The sequence below is a fragment of the Hyperolius riggenbachi genome, chromosome 3 (assembly GCF_040937935.1).
Source record: "Hyperolius riggenbachi isolate aHypRig1 chromosome 3, aHypRig1.pri, whole genome shotgun sequence".
Taxonomy (NCBI): domain Eukaryota; kingdom Metazoa; phylum Chordata; class Amphibia; order Anura; family Hyperoliidae; genus Hyperolius; species Hyperolius riggenbachi.
In genome coordinates, this window is record NC_090648.1 from 85,328,437 (window position 1) to 85,348,135 (window position 19,699).

General features: G+C 45.9%; 1 protein-coding gene across 2 annotated transcripts in view; it reads right to left on the reverse strand.

Moving 5' to 3' along the window:
* The window catches only part of LOC137562788 (very-long-chain enoyl-CoA reductase), a 73,630-nt gene that overhangs the window by 13,626 nt on the left and 40,305 nt on the right, over positions 1 to 19,699 (reverse strand). For both annotated transcript variants that reach the window (XM_068274483.1, XM_068274482.1), the window contains 6 exons: positions 17,416 to 17,460; positions 15,600 to 15,703; positions 13,331 to 13,446; positions 9,335 to 9,440; positions 3,480 to 3,552; positions 218 to 261 (listed from right to left, as the gene is read on the reverse strand). In XM_068274483.1, the coding sequence (XP_068130584.1) occupies positions 218 to 261; positions 3,480 to 3,552; positions 9,335 to 9,440; positions 13,331 to 13,446; positions 15,600 to 15,703; positions 17,416 to 17,460 (488 nt within the window). The remainder of the gene's footprint in view (positions 1 to 217; positions 262 to 3,479; positions 3,553 to 9,334; positions 9,441 to 13,330; positions 13,447 to 15,599; positions 15,704 to 17,415; positions 17,461 to 19,699) is intronic.

Sequence of the window (19,699 nt, forward strand, 5' to 3'; positions counted from 1 at the left end):
CTAATCCAGTCTGACTTTAGTCAGAGCACCTGATCTGTATGGTTGTTGAGGGGCTGTGGCTAAAAGTATTAGAAACACAGAATCAGCAGGAGAGTCTTGCAACTGGTATTATTTTAAAAGGAAAAATCCATATCCTTCTCAGTTTAGGTTCCCTAAAGTTCTTTCTATGCACATAAGATGCCACAAATTGTGTAGAGGACTACCAACCAGAACTCACCAGAAATATGGCAACTGCAATTTTCACTTGTTCATCTCCAAACACTAGTGAGCAGGAGAAAACAGAATAATTTGCTTATAAAAAAGGTTACATACATTCACCACCTTACAGTTCAAACACAGATTCCAGAAATATATTACTGTTTTACATTTTTAGCTCTTCAGTGCAGGTCACCTGATTAGTTCTCCGGTCACATGGCCTGAGGGAGAGTCCTGCGCATGAGCGGCTCAATATTATGGAGCATACGCAGGACTCTCACGTCGGTTAACCACTTGCCGACCGCGCACTCATAACGCGCGTCGGCAAAGTGGCAGCAGCAGGATCTGCGTCGCCGGCTGCAGGCTAATTAATCAGGAAACAGCCACTCGCGCGAGCGACTGCTTCCTGTCAATTCACGGTGGGGGGCTCCGTGAATAGCCTGCAGGCCGCTGATCGCGGCTCGCAGGCTAAATGTAAACACAAGCGGAAATAATCCGCTTTGTTTACATTTGTACAACGCTGCTAACAGTAGCAGCGTTGTACTAGATCAGCGATCCCCGGCCAATCAGCGGCCGGGGATCGCTGTCACATGACAGGCAGGAGCCTGTTAGAGGCTGCACAGGACAGATCCGTTCCTGTGCAGCCTCCGATCTCTGGGGAAGGGCGGGAGGAGAGGGGGAATCCTGCGGTGGAGGGGGCTTTGAGGTGCCAGCCACATGCAGGCAGGAGCGATCAGACCCCCCCCCCCAGCACATCATCCCCCTAGTGGGGAAAAAAGGGGGGCGATCTGGTCGCTCTGCCTGGTGTTTGATCTGTGCTGGGGGCTGTAGAGCCCACCCAGCACAGATCAGCGAAATCAGCGCTGGTCCTTAAGGGGGGGGTAAAGGCTGGGTCATCAAGTGGTTAAGGATACCAGTTAAGGTTAAAAAAACAGTGTTTATTTAGCTTGAAAAAAAATGCCCGGGTGGGGGGGGGGGGTATTTGCGTGGGGGAAGAACCTGATTAGCATGTATAAATATATGAGAGGGCAATATAAAAGCTTGTCAGAGGAGCTTTTTGCCCCTAGGCTTATGCAAAGGACCAGGGGACATGATCTGTGCATGGAGGGAAAAAAAAGTTTTTGCCGTGTATTTATGAAAGAGTTCTTCACAGTAATGATGCCCATATACGGTGCAGTAAAAATAAGTTCAATTTTCTTGTTTATTTGACCAAAATGTTTGAATCTAAAAGAATCAAGGAAAACAAACGGTGATCCCGTTTTTGTTCAATAAAAATCTGATCGGACATGTTGGAAAAATCTTTATATTCGATCTAATGGAATAATCAAATGAAATTATCTAATCAAAAAAAATTGTACCATGTATGGGCACCATAAGAGTGACTCAAAGGTGGGATTTAGTATTATTTTCTTGCGATGAAAGACATCCATGGCTATAATTACTAGGTAATGCCCGGTGGTGTTGATCCAGGGATTTTACCTGATTGCCATCTGGAGTCGGGAAGGAATTTTTCCCTTTTGGGGCTAATTGGACCATGCCTTGTAAGGGTTTTTCGCCTTCCTCTGGATCAACTGAGATATGTGAGGGTGCGGGATGGTGTTGTTCCTTATTTTCTGCTTGAACTCGATGGATGAATGTCTTTTTTCAACCCAAACAACTATTATTAATTATAATTTATGTAGCGGCAGCATCTTCCTTTAAGGGATATGTAGCTATGAGAGGATTGTTTTTTATGGCAGTGTGAACCCAGCCTAATATTAGTTTACGATCAGTAAAGCCACAGAGTAGCTATTATGTTACATACTGGGATGGCCTGCCAGTATTCTCAAATGATAAACTCAATCATACAGGCATACTGCATGATTCATTGGGCCCTATTTTAATATTTTCAAGTATACTAACTTGCAAATACAACATGTTCAGGCACATGTTTAATCACCGCACTTCATAAAAATGTAAATATAAACAATAAGCATTTAAATATTGCAAAAATGGTTATTTTCTACAAAATCACAGTATAAAATTCAGGCTGCAAGCTCCTAATGCATCTGTACCACCGGCGGACTGCTGCTTCCTGACACTACTGTCCCTGGCAGTGACGGGTGAGATGCCAAGGGAAAAGGGCTTCACTGTGATCTCCACTTAAAGAGAATCTGTATTGTTAAAAATCGCTCAAAAGTAAACATACCAGTGTGTTAGGGGACCTCTCTTATTACCCTCTGTCACAATTTCGCCGCTCCCCGCCGCATTAAAAGTGGTTAAAAACAGTTTTAAAAAGTTTGTTTATAAACAAACAAAATGGCCACCAAAACAGGAAGTAGGTTGATGTACAGTATGTCCACACATAGAAAATACATCCATACACAAGCAGGCTGTATACAACCTTCCTTTTGAATCTCAAGAGATCATTTGTGTGTTTCTTTCCCCCTGCATCTCTCATGCACTAAAGTTTCAGGCTGCTCTTTTCTTCCTGCAAACAGCTTTGCCCTTGTCTGAATTTCCTCAGTATGTGAAAGCCCAGCCAGCTCAGAGGACGATTTATCCAGCTTGTAAAAGATAAGAGAGCAGAGAGAAGCTGCACTAATCTAAATATCACACAGGCAGTGTGCAGAGAGGGGCCTGAAAGGGGGAGTTCATAGCAGAACAACAACACTGAAGAACTTGGCAGCCTTCCAGACACAGGCTGACAAGTCTGACAAGGGAAAGATACATTGATTTATTACAGAGACTGTGATAGCAGAAAGTGTTGCAGTAAGCCAGAACACATTAGAATAGCTTTTGGAACTTGCAGGATGATAAAAAACAGGATGTAATTTTTGTTACGGAGTCTCTTTAAACCACATCTCCCTTACGGCTGCCAGCTAAAGCACAAGCTGTCAGTCACCACTAGGTGGGCGTGGCCTGGCTTTCATGACATCACACTTTCCACAGCAAAGGGTTGGGTTTTCTCTGGGAAGGGGCAGAGAGAAAGGAAAGAAAGTGCAGAAAGAAATTTCCAGCATGGCCAGTATCAATGCTTTTGACCCATTTCAGCATGAAATCAATCAAAACACTGATCAGGCAGACACGTGGCACCGATTTTCATCCAATTCCGTAAATGTATCGAATTGGATGGTCGATCAAGTGGCAAAATCAGTAGGGCCACCTTTATTAGTGCCACCAGGTAGCAGTGCTTCCAGAGTGATCAGTTTCTAGGCACAAGGTAACAGGTACATGACAGTCACATGATTCCCCCACCAGTCATATAGATGTATGGAAAAGAAGGTAGTAATATAAATACTCACATGGAGGTGTGTATAACGGGTGATTGATGTAATACGCCATCCACGCTGCAAATCCCCAGTAATACATACAGTTCTGCAACACACAGCAGGATTGGGTTATTCTCTCACAGCAAAGCATAGAGAAAAGTCATAGAAAATAACAGAACATGAACTACTTGTTAACGAGACAGTCAGAATTAGAATCCTGGAAATCCGGCTGCATTATGCCTGATAACACACTGCTTCTACAAGACCTGGATATACAGCATATGGAAACCACATTTCAGTCTATACAGCCCATAATAATACAGAGCCAGGAATGCTGTATGGCCATAAAAGAGGCTGGTCACAATTTCACAAAGTGGTTTAGATGAGCACAATAATGAACACTTTGGCAAAAAAAAAATGCATAGATGAATAAATCTACCCAGCGTTGCCTAAATGTAAAGATACCACATTGGGGGTTGATACACTAACGATAACGTGCTTAAAGAGAAACTCCGACCAAGAATTGAAGTTTATCCCAATCAGTAGCTGAAACCCCCTTTTACATGAGAAATCTATTTATTTTCTCAAACAGACCATCAGGGGGCGCTGTATGGCTGATATTGTGGTGACACCCCTCCCATAAGAAACTGAGGACCACGGTAACTCCTGGCAGTTTCCTGTCTGAGAACCCTGTTGCATTGTGGGAAATAGCTGTTTACAGCTGTTTCCAACTGCCAAAAAAAGCAAGCAGCAGCTACATCACCTGCCAACAGTAAAAATGTCACCATGTAATAAATGTCAGAATGTAAATCAGGGATTTAAAAGATTTTACAATGGGCAAACACTGACTAAATCATTTATATATAATTATTGTAAAAATGAAGCACTTTTTATATTACATTATTTTTACTGGAGTTCCTTTAACCACCTGAGCGATAATGGACGAGCTCAGCTCGTCCATTACCACCGCGGTGGATTGCTCAGCCCCTGGAGGGTCTTTTTAGACCAAATTTTCGGAGGGGGTGTAGCTAGCACTTAGCTAGCTACATCACCCCTCCGATCGCCGCCGGCCTGCTCTGATCCCCCCGATCGCCACTGTTTTATACATACCCCCCGGAGCCCGCGCAGCCTCTCCATAGCCTCCAGGGGTCGCAATTGTGGCGATCGGAACTGCGTATGACGTCATGATGCCGGTGACATCAGACGTCATGCCCGATCGTCGCTATAGCAACGCCTGAAGCTATGGCAGAAGTCTCGGCCATCGCGGCCAGGTAAATATCGCCGGCGGCGAGCGGAGGGAGGGGGACAGTGCCGGGGGGCTTGGGGGCAAAGTGTAGCTAGCCTAGTGCTAGCTACACCAACAAAGACACATTTTAAAAAAAAACCGCCACCCGTGGCCGCAATTAAAGGAACGCCAGGGTGGTTAAGCAGTGTTAGTTAATACAAGCTACGCATGGTCCTGTCACTGCAAAGTGCTCTCTTACGCGCGATCCTTTGAAGCGCCGCACAATGTGATGTCATCACATCGTGCGGCACGTCAAAGGATCTGGCGTAATTTAAGAGAGCATGCTAAGGGGACAAGACCACGCGTAGCTTGTATTAACGAACGCTGCTTAAGCACGTTATTGTTAGTGTATCAACCCCATGGTATAACAATGTCATTACATCAACAATCCTCCAGTAAATATCGGTTGTGTACAGATAGTAAGCCTCTAACCAAACCTCTAAAGGCTCATACACACATGCAACTATTCTGCCCAACTATTGTCTAAACTTGGACTGTGACGATAGTTGGGATTGTGTATGCTAGCAAACGACAAGAGGTCCAAATGATAACAGCTGAACTGCCGGATCCAGCTGGCAGATCAACCTGCCCATCTATTGTGCAGGTTGGCCATGTATGTGCCAGTCACTTAAACGACTTCTTGTTTTTGAATGCGGACATGTTGGTGCTCGCGCAGTATTTAAAGGAGTTGGTTGTTTTGTTGATCAGCGTGTGTACGTACTTGTCGTGTAAACAAGAAGTTGTGCAGTTGATCATGTTGTGCGGTTGGTTGTGCATTAAGTTGCAAGTGTGTATTAGCCTTAAAATAGAAGCCAGCTGAAAGGAGGCCTCAGCATGCAAGCCAATCCTTTTACCAGCAATAAATAGAATACCCAGAAGCACAACTTCCAGCCAAAGGGGTTACAGTACAATGTATGCATCACTGCCACTGTAAACGTGTGCATTGCCTGGTTAATGCACTGTGACTGAACCTAACACACCAAGTTCATTGTGAAAGCCCCATAAGAATATACCTGTGGATACAGACAAAAAGACACACTGACATCTGGAGCCCGATTTTGGTGAAGTATCGCCGGTGAATAATTTGGGCGGTGGAGTTCGTCTATAGTATAGGTCAGTGATGGCTAACCTTGGCACTCCAGCTGTGGTGGAACTACAAGCCCCATGAGGCATTGCAATACTCTGACAGCTCTAAGCATAACTCAAGGAGGTTAATAGGTTGCATGCAAGCTGTTACAGGAAACCAACATCCTCCTCTAGTGGTAGACAGGTCATGTGTATGCCCGGTGTGTATTCGACCCCACAAGTGGGGCTTGCACTCTTTTGCAGGTAGGCACTAGTCTGTTTTTAAGTAGCGCTGCTCATTTCCTTGCTATGTACTAATGTAATTCGTTTTTGGTCAGCTGCTCCCACTTAACAGCCATGCTTTTGGTGTATATGCAGAGCTTCTGTTTGGGTTCAAGGTGCGTTTGTAGTTCCTGGGGGGGGCTCAGCGCATCTCTGATTGGAGGCCATTCAGAGGCGGCCTGGTGTTGCGCTGATCCACCTTTTGCGAAACTATCAGAATAATTACAGAAATGTTACTATCATTGATAGGGTAAAAATACAGCTATTCAACTATCAGGATTTCTTAGTGCCCATTTTACTGGGTGCCCCTTTCCAATGTATGCGGGTGAAATGACCCTTTCAGGCTGGAGTAAGAAGTGCAGGGTAGAGACTAATGCAGCACTGGAGCCTCACGTATATTTATTAATGTATGCAGTGGGAACCTGTATGTGATGTAGATAAGAGTCAGGAGTAACAGATCCTTTCACTGACTAGTAGGGTGTGTGCTGAGGAATGCGTCTCATGTAATTACAAGGCAAGAGTGCAGGTTATAACAGACACTGCTGGAGACTTCCCACAAACCTGGCTGGCTTCCATCTTATACTGCATTGTCAGGGTTAGGACCAGGGCTGTGGAGTCAAAGTCAAGGAGTCGGAATCATTTTGGGTACCAGAGTTGGAATCGGGTGTTTCATAAACTGAGGAGTCGGATGATTTTTGTACCAAATCTACAGCCCTGGTAAGTATTAGACTAAGGAGTCGGAATCGAGGAGTCGGACCCATTTTGGGTACCCGGAGTTGGCGGTTTCATAAACTGAGGAGTCAGATGATTTTTGTACCGACTCCACAGCCCTGGTTAAGACAGAGGTAAATCATAAATATGAAAGAGGTTTCTTCATTAAGAAAAAAAACCTCAACCCTATGCTAAACAAGAACACAGGCAGGTGTGAGAGTGACATTCACCTTGCCAAAGACTCTCAGTTTCTTGTTTGTTTTTTTCAATCCTGCCACGTGACATCCCACGTATGTGTGCCACTCCCCTTCACTCTTCAAGAATTAGAGGCTTTTACAGGTCTAAAGAAGCAGAGCCACTGCTGACAACGCAGGTGAAAGCAGCATGCCAGGATTTACATCAACAAAGATACAGAAAAGATAACCCCCCCCCCCCCCCCTTATGCTGGGTACACTCCATAAATTTTTCCTCTCGAAAGATGGATTAGATAATTTACGACGTGTCGGATATTCCTTTCGATCGATTCTGCGCTCGATTTCTCATAGAAGTGAATGGAAAAAGATAAGAAAAACGAGCGGAAGATCAGAGAATAGAGCGGAAAAATCGATTGGGTGGAAAGTCGAGCAGAAAAACGTATGTGTACCCAGCATTAGATTGCAAGCAGCCCCCTCAGCATGTCCTTCTTGATCTTGCAACCCCATCAATGACACGCTTCCCATGGACTAATTAGGACTTGAAAGGCTGGGTCTCTGTAAGATTGCATGGTCATGTATTTTATATCCTGTTGCGTATATAACCATGTGTTATGTTGTATAACCGAGTGCCTCTGTCTCTCTCTCTGTAACATTCCACGTTAACACTGCATGTATCCCTATTGATTGTCCAGCTCTGCCTAATATGTTGGCGCTTTATAAATACCTTTTATTCTTTCTCTGCCTAAATATCAGGTATGTAAGTGGCTGACTCAGTCCTGACTCAGACAGGAAGTGACTACAGTGTGACCCTCACTGATAAGAATATCCCCCTTTTATCTCTTTCTTGCTCTCAGAAGCCATTTTCTGCTAGGAAAGTGTTTTATAGTTGGAATTTCTTATCAGTGAGGGTCACACTGTAGTCACTTCCTGTCTCAGTCAGGACTGAATTAGCCACTTACACAGCTGATATTTCACTCTTTCAGGCAGAGAAAGAAAAAAAGGAACACAGTCTAGTTATTTGTGTGCTAGGCACTGTAGATACACATGTCTATCTCATCATGTCACATGTCACTTTAGGTATCCTCTAAAGTGGGATAAAACTCTGACATAACATTCAATAAAAAAATGTGTTTTTCCTACTTGTTATTATCCATTCAGTTACCATATTTGCTTTTGTGCACCAGTAATATTGCCGGTTTACAAATTACACGTCAGCTCTGTGTAGCTCAGTTCCAGCCATTGCTAGCTCTAACTAATTATCCCTTTTTTACATGCCTCTGCTGATACAAAGTTATCACCTCGGAACACAAGCTAAAAGTTCGGATCACAAGCTTCCACTGCAGAATGAAGTGCTGTGTTAACTGTTGAAATGCTGTTCAGCTAAAATTGTTGCTGGTAGTAGGTTTAACCTGCTTAGCGGTAATCCAGAGTCAGGGTCGGGATGGAAAGCTGCAGCTCAGAGCGGTAATCCCGTGCCTGAGTGAGTTACACGCAGGGGCTGCTGCAGGTCTCTCTATAGTATATATATTTTTTCTTGTTTTTAGGTTGTAAAAGCTTGTGAAAAAAATTGTATGGCTTTTAGAACCTAAATCTGGAAATAATCATAACGCCAGCGAGGGTTAAGGCTCAACACGCACCATACAATCTTGGTTGTACAGATTTACCAAATATATGTTGTATAAGGGCCAACAGATTGAAAATACCTTGAATGATTGATTGGATAAGCTCTTATACTACATGAAAGTGGTAAGATTGAACAACCAAGATTGTATGGTGTGTGTTGAGCCTAAGGCTGTAAATAATCTTTTAGAGCAAAGAAGAATTGCCGAGTTTTAGACCACTTTCAAGAGAACCCAAGGCAAACCTGTTAAAAGGCCCAGGACTGCACTCCTCTTCATGCACGAGTGCTGCCGTTCTGCGCCCGTGCGAGCATTTCCGACCCCTGTGCAGTAGCACGGACCTGCTCAAGCACAATTGGCTCCGGCTTACTTGGCAGGTGCAGCCTTACTGTGCCTGTGCAGAGCATGAAGAGAGTGTGGCTACGTGACATATCTGATAAGCTATCGCCGGATATGTTCCGGGTGTCCATGATAACGACTGGTGGGGGCCAGGAGGACGCAGGAAGCCTCTACATGCTTCCCTCAGAGACTTCCCTATTCTTAGGTAAGCATCTGTTTTTGTTTTTAATATGTGTCACCTTGGGTGCTGTAAACCAACTTCATGAGTTCCTTCTTCATGAGGAGGTCCAGTATTTAATGTTTTGTGCTTCCAACAGGTTGCAGTCTGTTCTCTACATGTGCTGACTGATTAGGAACACACAGCCATCACCACAGATATCACAGAACCATTACCTTGAAGATATTCCGCAGTGGCATCGTACCATGAGAGAAGCGATGTACAAAGAGCGTTTCCAGGATACGTTTAATGTAGTGAAAGGAGTGGCAGAAACAGGCTAGGCTGCAAGAGAAAGAAGATTCGCCATCAATATGTGATCTGTGCAGTGTTGTGCAATCTAGCTCTCAAATTCTCATCACTACAGTGTGGCAGGCATCAGTTTCATACAAGATACACAGTCATCACCTGTCCCTACCCCTGAGGGCGTACGTGAAAAAAGGGAGCGCCAGGAAAAAAGGGCCCGGCTGGATAACGAATCTCCCCCGCCCCTCTCAGTGAAGGAAGACTGAGAGGGGCGGGGGAGAGGCGGAGTTATGCGCTGACAGACGCGCGTGGGGCAGGGCTGCGGCGGTTAGCCCTGCCCCAACCAGGAATCGCTCCCCCGCTGCACCGAGTGGATTTGGGGGTGAAGGGACCCCCGTTAAGCCGCGGGATAGCAACGTTTTAGCAGGGGCACACATGCCCCTGCTATCTATGAGGTCTGAAGCGAGATTTATTCTCGCTTCAGACTCTCTTTAACCCAACACCCTACTCACACACAGAAGCCTCCCCTGGTGGTGCCTAAAACTAACCACTCCCCTGGTGGTGCCTAATCCTAATCACCCTCTCCCCATGGTGCCTAACCACCCCCCTGGTGATGCCTAACCCTAGCCACACCCCAGGTGGTGCCTAACCCTAACCACCCCCTGGTGGTGCCTAACTCTAACCACCCCCTGGTGGTGCCTAACCCTAACCACCCCCTGGTGGTGCCTAACCCTAACCACCCCCTGGTGGTGCCTAACCCTAACCACCCCCTGGTGGTGCCTAACCCTAACCACCCCCTGGTGGTGCCTAACCCTAACCACCCCCTGGTGGTGCCTAACCCTAACCACCCACTGGTGGTGCCTAACCCTAACCACCCCCTGGTGGTGCCTTATGGCCCATACTCACGGGCTACAATTGTCGCCGCAACACGCGGCGCGCGCGTGTTGCAACGACAGGTCACCCGTGAGTATGCGGCGTTGCACGGGCGCGCACCCCCGAACCGTCGCTCGCCGCTGATGTCGCCAGGCGATTGACCCGGTCAATCACCTGGCGAGTTGCCGCCGCAACTGTCGCTAGTCCGCGTGAGTATGCGGACTAGCGACAGCAACCTTCATAAAGAATACGGCGCTTCCGGCGGGGGGAGGAGGAACGTCAGCAACAGCTTCCGTCGCACCGCTGGTCCCTCTTCCGCGTGTGTACGCGGAGGGACCTGGCGACAAGCTGTCGCCGGCCTGTCGCGCACACGCTCACGTGTGCTGGCGACAGGCCAAAAAAGTTGCCCGTGAGTATGGGCCATAACCCTATTGTAGATAGAAAGGACCATAAACAGTTTATGCAAAGTCTTATGGCACAAAAATATCAAAAATTCTTTGACACAACTACACAAAAAAGTTCCATAAAATCTCTCTGTAAGAAGCTCCTTATGGATATACAAAATCTTCCAAAACAGGAATAGAACAGCAAAAAAGATAGTGTAGACTTAATGCAATATAAATCAGGCAACAACACGCTCGTTTCTGGCACAAAGCCCTTCGTCAGGCCCAATGCACAAAGTACTGTCTATTAATCCTGAGGAAAATGCATGGCAAGAGCATCAGAGGGTGGACAAAGACATCTGTAGCAACCAGATGTACCTGTACATTGCACAATCCTGAGGGCCGGTTATAGATCAACTCAGCTGCTAATCCAGGAGTGCACTAAGTCTACACTAGCTTTTGTGGTTATATCCTGTTTTGGAAGATTTTGTATATCCATAAGGAGCTTCTTACAGAGAGATTTTATGGAACTTTTTTGTGTATTTGTGTCAAAGAATTTTTGATATTTTTGTACAATAAGACTTTGCATGAACTGTTTATGATGGGTGAAGTGGATGACCCTAAAAAAGGGACTAAAAGGTTTTTTCTCTTTTTCCTATACACTTAAAAAGGAACGTACTCCCAATTGTATTATTAGTGGTTCCTAACCCTAACCACCCCCCCTGGTGGTGCCTAACCACCCCCCTGGTGGTGCCTAACCCTAACCACACCCCCTGGTGGTGCCTAACCCTAACCACACCCCCTGGTGGTGCCTAACCCTAACCACACCCCCTGCAGAAACACCATTTTACACATAGAAATGATAACATCTTTGAAAACAAAATCTGTACATACAAACAAACTGTACTGTACAATACAAACAAAATAAGATGACAAAAACTATAACGTTGCAAGCTTCTAAATTGATAACATACTTCAAAAACTTTAATGTTCAAATGTTGTTAACGATATTTATTGGGTGCCCTCTTTTCTGCTTTTTTGTCATATTAACGATAATTGCATTAGAGCCTATGGCGGCGCACTTTTTGCCCACTAGCCGCCGCGCCCTTTTTTCCTGCTACCTCCTGAGGAGTACATTGTACAATCTAACATATACCCACTGAGAACAACTTAAAAACCAAGCATGTTTTTGTCTGTGGTTTTGGTCAGTGGTGCGAAACACAAGCTGAACAAACATGATGCAGGTTAATTGAAGATCAGGACTCCTAAAGGCTCCAGCAAAACTGCCTGACTGTTGTCTGATTTTGGTCAGTTAGGTGACAATCAGGCATGGGTACGCGCGGCAAACGACTAGGCAAGCGACTGATAAACAGCAGATTTCCCGAGCCATCCGGCGGATCAACTCACTCGATTGTTGGGCTGATATTGTGCAATTGGCCACGTGCGCTTGTTTTGAATGTGGCCATATTGTGCAGTCCGTCGCTTCATTTGCGTGCACAGTATGTGTGAAGTGAGGAGAAGGAGCTTTGGACATCGCCGGGCAGGTAAAGTTGTGCTTTGCCTCACATTAAAGAGACACTGTAACATCAAAAAGATCCCCTGGGGGGTACTCACCTCGGGTGGGGGAAGCTTCAGGATCCTAATAAGGCTTCCCACGCCGTCCTCTGTCCCACGGGGGTCTCGCTGCAGCCCTCCGAACAGCCGGCGACAGACCCGACTGTCAATTCAATATTTACCTTTGCTGGCTCCAGAGGGGGCGCTGTGGCTGCTTTCGGCTCCGAATGAAGACGGAAATACCCGATCTCAGTCGGGTCTGCTCTACTGCGCAGGCGCCGGAGACTTGCGCCTGCGCAGTAGAGCAGACCCGACGGCGATCGGGTATTTCCGCCTACTTCGGAGCCGACAGCCGTCAGAGCGCCTGCGCAGGAGCCAGGAAGATAAATATTGACGTCACCGCTGTACGGAGGGCTGCAGCGAGACCACTGAGGGACGGAGGACAGCGTGGGAAGCCTCATTAGGATCCTGAGGCTTCCCCCACCCGAGGTGAGCACCCCCCAGGGGACGTTTTGACGTTACAGATTCTCTTTAAAGACACAGTGTCGGAGCTATGCATCTTCATTTCAGAGCGCTAAAAGACGGAGATACACAGCTCAGGCACTGCCTTGTATTGACCTGAGGAAGCAGGAAGGATCCTTGAAACTGGTTGTCTTTTCACTGGTGTCTTCCTGTCACTAACCGCCACTCACTACATATTGTATCGCAATTGGGGTGCTTCCATCCGTTCTGCAGTGTTGAGATTTTAGCGTTATAATTTATAAGAGAAGGTTACCAAGGTGCAGAGGGGGTTTCATTCTTGCTGAATGCACAATTATGCCATTTAGAAGAGTTTTTTAACTAAACGGTTTAGAGTACAATATTTGACAGGCTGGAAAAAAACAGGTTATGGTGAGGTCGATGTAATCAAGCCACAGAGTCCTTTGTTAAAAACACACACACACACACACTATACACACACACACACACACACACACACTATACACACACACACACACACACACACACACAGAGAAGAGACCCAAACACAGAGACCCACGGACACACCCACGGGCACACACACACACACACACACAGAGACCCACACACTTTTTAATGTTATGGTAATAATATACTTACTGGACCACAGAGTGGCGGCTTGTGATGAAGTCATATTTGGGGCCATAAATAAAGGGGACTCTGAAGTAGAAAAGTAAGTAGATGACCAGAGGCCCGACGTACTCTGTGAGGAATACCTGCAGACAAGAACAAGAGTCAGGATCTGCTGTGCACGGTGAAGGTTCCCATTTATTCAGGTCAGAGTATATCCAACAAAAACCTAAGGCCTCATTCATATACTGCAGCATTTCACTAGCGATTTCAGCTTGTCTGTAAATCGCTAGCACTTGAAAAAAGTGAGGTGAGTCTGAAGGCAATCTGCAAACACAACCTTAGGAGAGGGAAGGCTCTGGGTCCTATAGATCCTTCCTGTTCCTCTTATGGTCAGCTTGTTCCAGCACTGTCTACCCATTCAAATCAACTGCCGCGGGAGGTGGTCGGAAGTCTTTCAGGAGCCCAAGTGCTCCTGAAGACGGGCGGCTCCGTATTGAGCATGCATGAGTGAGCTTCCCGAAGCGGAAGAGAGCAGTCTACGACTAATCGGTCAGAGACTGCTAAGGAGGTATCCAGCGCTGGAACGAGGGCACCGTGAGAGGAGCGGGAAGGTTCTATAGGTCCCAGAGCCTTCCCTTTCCTTAGGTAAGTATCTGGGATTTTTTTTAGACTGGCGTCAGACTTCTTTTAAAGAAATACCTGAAATACCTAGAAAATACCTGTTTTTTCTTTAATGCCATAGCTGAAATGCCGCATCCCCACAGCTAACGCTCAATTAAAACCCCAGAAATGCCTGGGGCAAATTCCGGGGCTCCTTCCTGCGTCAATCTCCACGGATCGCCGCCTCCTCCTGCCCCTCTCAGTCTTTTTTTCACGGAGAGGGGCGGGGAGAGGCGGCGATCAGCGCAAATTGATGCGAATGGAGGCAGAACTACAGCCCAAAGCTCTGCCTCCCCGACAGCAAAATCCACAACCTGGAAAGTTGTGGAATTTTGCCCCGGGATTTCGGGGGTATTCATTGAGCGTTCAGCCGCGGGGATGCAGCGTTTCAGCTAGGGCATTAATGCTGAAGAGAACTGACAAGTAAAAACAGGTATTTTGGAGGCTTCAGACTCTTTAATACTTCCTCTTTTATCTCTTTATTCATACAACCTTATAACAAAATAGAGAGTCTTTTGCAATGGTGTGTATACTGTGCACAGAACAAGCTTATACTGTACTTAGGATTTCTCTCTATACCTTTGCACAAAACAAGCTATCATGTTGCCATGACCCAGGAGAGGAGGAGATGGGACAGCATAGCAGCAGCAGATCTATGCTGATCAGACTCCAGAGCTGACATTTCCCTGTGTGTTTGCAGCACCTCCGCTCTGCAGGCACTTGTGCTGCGGTATGCACTGTGATAGAGGATATGTGGCCTTGACTTTGATGTGTGCTGATTGAGATAAGCTTGGCAGCACAACAGCAGTTGGAATCTTGTTCTTAATAGACTGGATGTGCCAGGCCCAGTATAACTGTGCAGCTATGTGTGGTGCATGTAGAAACAGGCCACCCTCCATTCTGCTCATGTGTAGTAGCTCAGGATGGCACAACTGTGACTGTCTTGGGTCTTAGAAATGTAACAGCTTAAAGGGAACCGGTACTCTTGAACTTACCTGGGGCTTCCTCCTGCCCCCATTGTCTGGGTGGTCCCTTGGTGTACTCTGTGTTCCCTCCATTCTCCCGCTGGCTGCTGTTAGCTGCATGACTTGAAGGGCAGTCGCAGACGACTGCACATGTGCGGCCCCACCCATGCACCCGTTGCCAAGAGCATTCGGCACATGCGTTGTTCGCAAAAGAATGAACCGCGCATGTGGAGAATGCTCCCGGCGGCAGGTGCACAATCAGGATGGGTGCGCAGACGGGGATCATGCAGGCAACAGAGCCGCCACCTGGAGAACACAGGGGACAAAGAGGTCGCCAAGGGACTTTGAGGAAGCCCCAGGTAAGTTCAAAAACATTCCCATTTGCAGCAATTTATCCAGTGGCAAATTACACTTTCTTGATAAAGGGAATGCCTCTATATCCCTCTCACTTCAAGAAATTAATGCATGCTTGACTATTCTCATAGGTTTATGTCCTTGCCCCTTGGTACACAATAGTTCACAAGCATAGAAGCAAAGAAATAGTTTAGAAGTATGAGTGACATACTGGATGATGGTCCAAGGTGCAGCTCAATGCCCATTACTGATGTGTGACCGTCATACTCAGTGACCCAGCACAATGCCCATTACTGATGTGTGTCCTTAATACTCACAGTGACCCAACTGATCTGTGCTCCCAGGTCTCTGAAGTAGAGCGTTGCTGTTGTTCCCACTGGCAGGTTCTGCAGAATGTCCTCATCCTTCAGTGACCTCCCCTCTATCACATGAAGATTAGATGTGAAGAAAGGTAATAAACTTACAAGGCATCAATTTAGCATAGACTACAGGGAAACAATACAAACACATTCATAAAACCCATACACTATTCATGTTATATTCATATATATGGGTAAAAAAAACTCGTAAGCCAGACTGATCAACTCATCAGCGTGTCTCCACAACCCCCTCTGCAGAAGCCCTCCACTGGCTCTACATCCATTTCACGATCACCTGAAAACTTCTGTGCTTGGCCTACAAATCACTGCACAGCACCTGTCCGACCTTCATCTTCAATCTTGTCCACAGACACAAGCCGGCCCGCCTCCTACGATCCTCCAATGGCCTGCGCCTGTTGGCACCACGAGTGCAGGACTTCATCAGGGCAACCCACACTCTCAGTAATTCGCTACCACCAGCTATCAGACTCGCCCCCACCTTCAATACCTTCAAACGAGCCCTCCAGACTCACATTTTCATGCTCGCCACACCGGCAGTGTTGCTTTTTCTAACACAACACGTGCTTCTGTCAAATGACAGTTGGCCAAAAGTGAGTAGACACTGCAGATCCATCTGCCGTTTTCCGTGGGCTCAAGTGTGACTCCTGCCTAAAACTATGGCGATTAACCAGCTGCCAACGAACTGATTCGCAGCTGGTGGTATTGGTTGGATTTATTTATTTTTCTGCTTGTGTTAGTAATTGGAATTGTGGTGAAGCACCGCTTTTACCTTGGGCAGGTGGATGTGCCTCGGTCCAATCTGGCAGCACCCCAGACTTAAATAGCTTGAAGAAAAGTCAGACCGGCACCATCCAAGATATTCAATGCTCTTTTATTGCTCTTTTAATGGAGCATAGACAGCCATTACAGCCTGTAATGGCTGTCTATGCTCCATTAAAAGAGCAATAAAAGAGCATTGAATATCTTGGATGGTGCCGGTCTGACTTTTCTTCAATCTTTTTGCTTGTGTTAGTGGAATTTTGCACTAAAGGTTGAAAGAAGAACAGGAAACGCGTATAGTGTGAACGAGGCTAACCGTAAGCCTTTTTTAAAAATCTCTTCAGGGCCATTTAAAGGTACACACTGATGCAATTGCAGCGGATGCGGAAATGGTGTGGTAAGCCCATTCGCTTACATTACGTGCCATTTCCATCCGCTACACTTGCGTCGTCGCTCATCCGTCGATCACACCACAAGAAGCCTGGAGCTCCCTGTTGGATTGTAAAGAATCAATGTGAATTAGCAACAGGGAGGATGCTCAGTGGTCCACCATGAACCAATGAGAGTTCTCCCTGTTGTAGCAGGATTCCCATTGGTCTTTTGCAAACCAATGGGGTGCCCATGCTTCTGCTCTCCGAACCCCTACAGTGGACTGAACAGTGGTGGCGGAACCGAATCCAGGGGACCGGCCTAGTGGGACCCTACACTGTCTGTTCCCATAGGTTTACATTGCGTTCGATTTGTGGTGTATTTGCGATATGGTTATGGAAAAATGTAGCAGGTCTATTAACAATATAGGATGTGTACACAGTCCAATTTTGCTTTTTTTTTCTGCAGTGCGAACAGGGCCTTAGGCAGATGACCAGCAAAAGAGCCAAGCAGCCAGCATCTTTAAGAAAGAGGTCAGCTAGCGCATACTTTATAATATTTTAAAGAAAATCCTGCAATTGTGATACAACCCAATCAAAAATTGAATTAGCGTGAAAAGACTTACTAGGGTCCAAACGTAAAGACTGCCGCGCTGGGTACCATTCAGGATCTGTAAAACAAAGCAAATCTCACTTTGTAGTTTTCTATTAAACGTAAATAAATAAAAAAAATAATAAATACAAAATTCAAGCATAAGTCAGAAGCACAATTGTATAAGTCAGACCTAGTGTCTTTTTAATGTGGAGCTGAACTCTTGCACAGGACACAAGGAAAACAGAGAGAAATGCATCCTGTATGTTTTTAGAGAGAAGAGCCTGTCTGATTCCTCCTCATCTGTACGTAATCACGAGTGTAATGTGATCTCTCAGCTGTGTCAGAACAGAAATTTGACAGTCCTCCGAAGACACAGCGAATACGTAAACAAAAGGATGTTAACCCTTTGTCCATGAAAGCAGAAAGTAGACACACTGCAGATTTATTGCAAGAGATCTGTAATCTGTAACAATGAAATGTTTTTCTTTAAAGGTTATTATGCTGTTGCAGAGAGAAAGTTCTGAGTTCAGGTCCGCTTTACATTTTTTGTTGTAGTTTTATTCTGTCTCTTCAGATATGAGGGTGGAACAATAAATCTAAATGTGACCATTAACAATACAATCCTGTGGCCGATCTATCATTTCCAATCACCACAGTAATGGATTGGAAACGATCGATTGTGCCTACTAACGTCTGAAAACTCGCTATCCAATTCAATCAGATTGCTGGAATCGATCCTAAAAACATGAGATTGTATTGCAACCTATAAGCTTGTACTCACTATGGAGAAATAACATCCAGGCATGTTCTATTCTATGGAGAGGGAAGAATAGCAATAGTTGCTGCACTGCAGGAAATGTACAAATTCCTCCAAGAGGCACATGGCAAAATCATCATTTTTGGCCAAGATGATCACAAATAGTCATCATGACTGGGAAAAGTCTGAAGAGTTTATACTACGAGGGTCATCCAGATAGTAACGGGTATTCTTTAAGTCCAATATGACTTGCATCTGTTTGTTAATCTCTTCTATCCCTGCACTGCTTGTCACGTGACTGCAGAATGCCCGTAACTGTTTGTTCAGCAGCATTAACATGAAGCCCCCGTCTCTCCAAACCCCGGGGTGCCCAATAGGTCGATCGAGACCGCCTACTTGGTACCGCGTCCCATGAAATTTTGTGGCCGGCAGCTGTATAATCGGAAGGCAGGGAGAAGAGAGGCGACGCGGCTGAAGAGAAGCCAGGGGAGGTTCTGCCATGACGCGACGTCATGGCTGGGGGCGGCGCCATGCACAACACACACGCATGCACTCACTTACACCGCCTGCTGGAGCGCTCCCTCAGCCGCCGACATGCACCTATACATGGCTACCTATACTGAAGGCACCTATACCAAGCTACCTATACTGAAGGCACCTATGCATGGCTACCTATACTGAAGGCACCTATACATGGCTACCTATACTGAAGGCACCTATACCAAGCTACCTATACTGAAGGCACCTATACATGGCTACCTATACTGAAGGCACCTATACCAAGCTACCTATACTGGAGGCACCTGTACTTCCGGGCTGTTCATGACAACGGGGAAGGGGGGGGGGAGGATTTGGAACATTTGAAATGTTGGTGGATCTTCTGGACTTGGCAAATTTTAAAAGTAGCTCACAAGCCGAAAAAAAGTGTGGGCACCTCTGCTCCAACCCATAGATGAGAAATGTCATCCTACTTCAACAGGTATTGAAAACCTTGTAAAAAGATATAAATGCTTAGATAAAGGAGGCGATTTTGTGAAGAATTAAAATGGAAGATACTGTGTGTCTAAAATAAAAGTTTCCTGAATTGAATTCTTTTTAAATGACCCTTGTGCTTGAACTACCTACATGGATTAACGTTTCATATAATGTTGCGCCCCATTCTGTATTGGAAAAACACCGGCAAGTGTTAACTTTTTATAATCCGTAGCATTTTTATTTTAGGCTGAATGGTCTCTTTTAAGACATCACTCAGACATCAGAAAACAGCTCAAAAGTTAAAGGATACTGTAGCGCTAAATTAAATGAAAAACTGGGGGAGTAGGCATGTTTAGTGGGCTTTCCTCATGCTCAGTACTGTACTGCCTAATGATTGCTGTTTTTTTTTTTCATCTTTTATCTTTTCTGTTCTCCCTTTCCTCTCCTCTTCTCCAGAATGGACAGGGGGGCATCTGATTTAAAGTATCACTGTAAAAGCGTTATGAGTGCCACTGACAGCAGCAGATTCCCCCTGGTCCCTGCCCCTGGGTCTTTTCTCCTCTACCTAGACCTAATACACTTT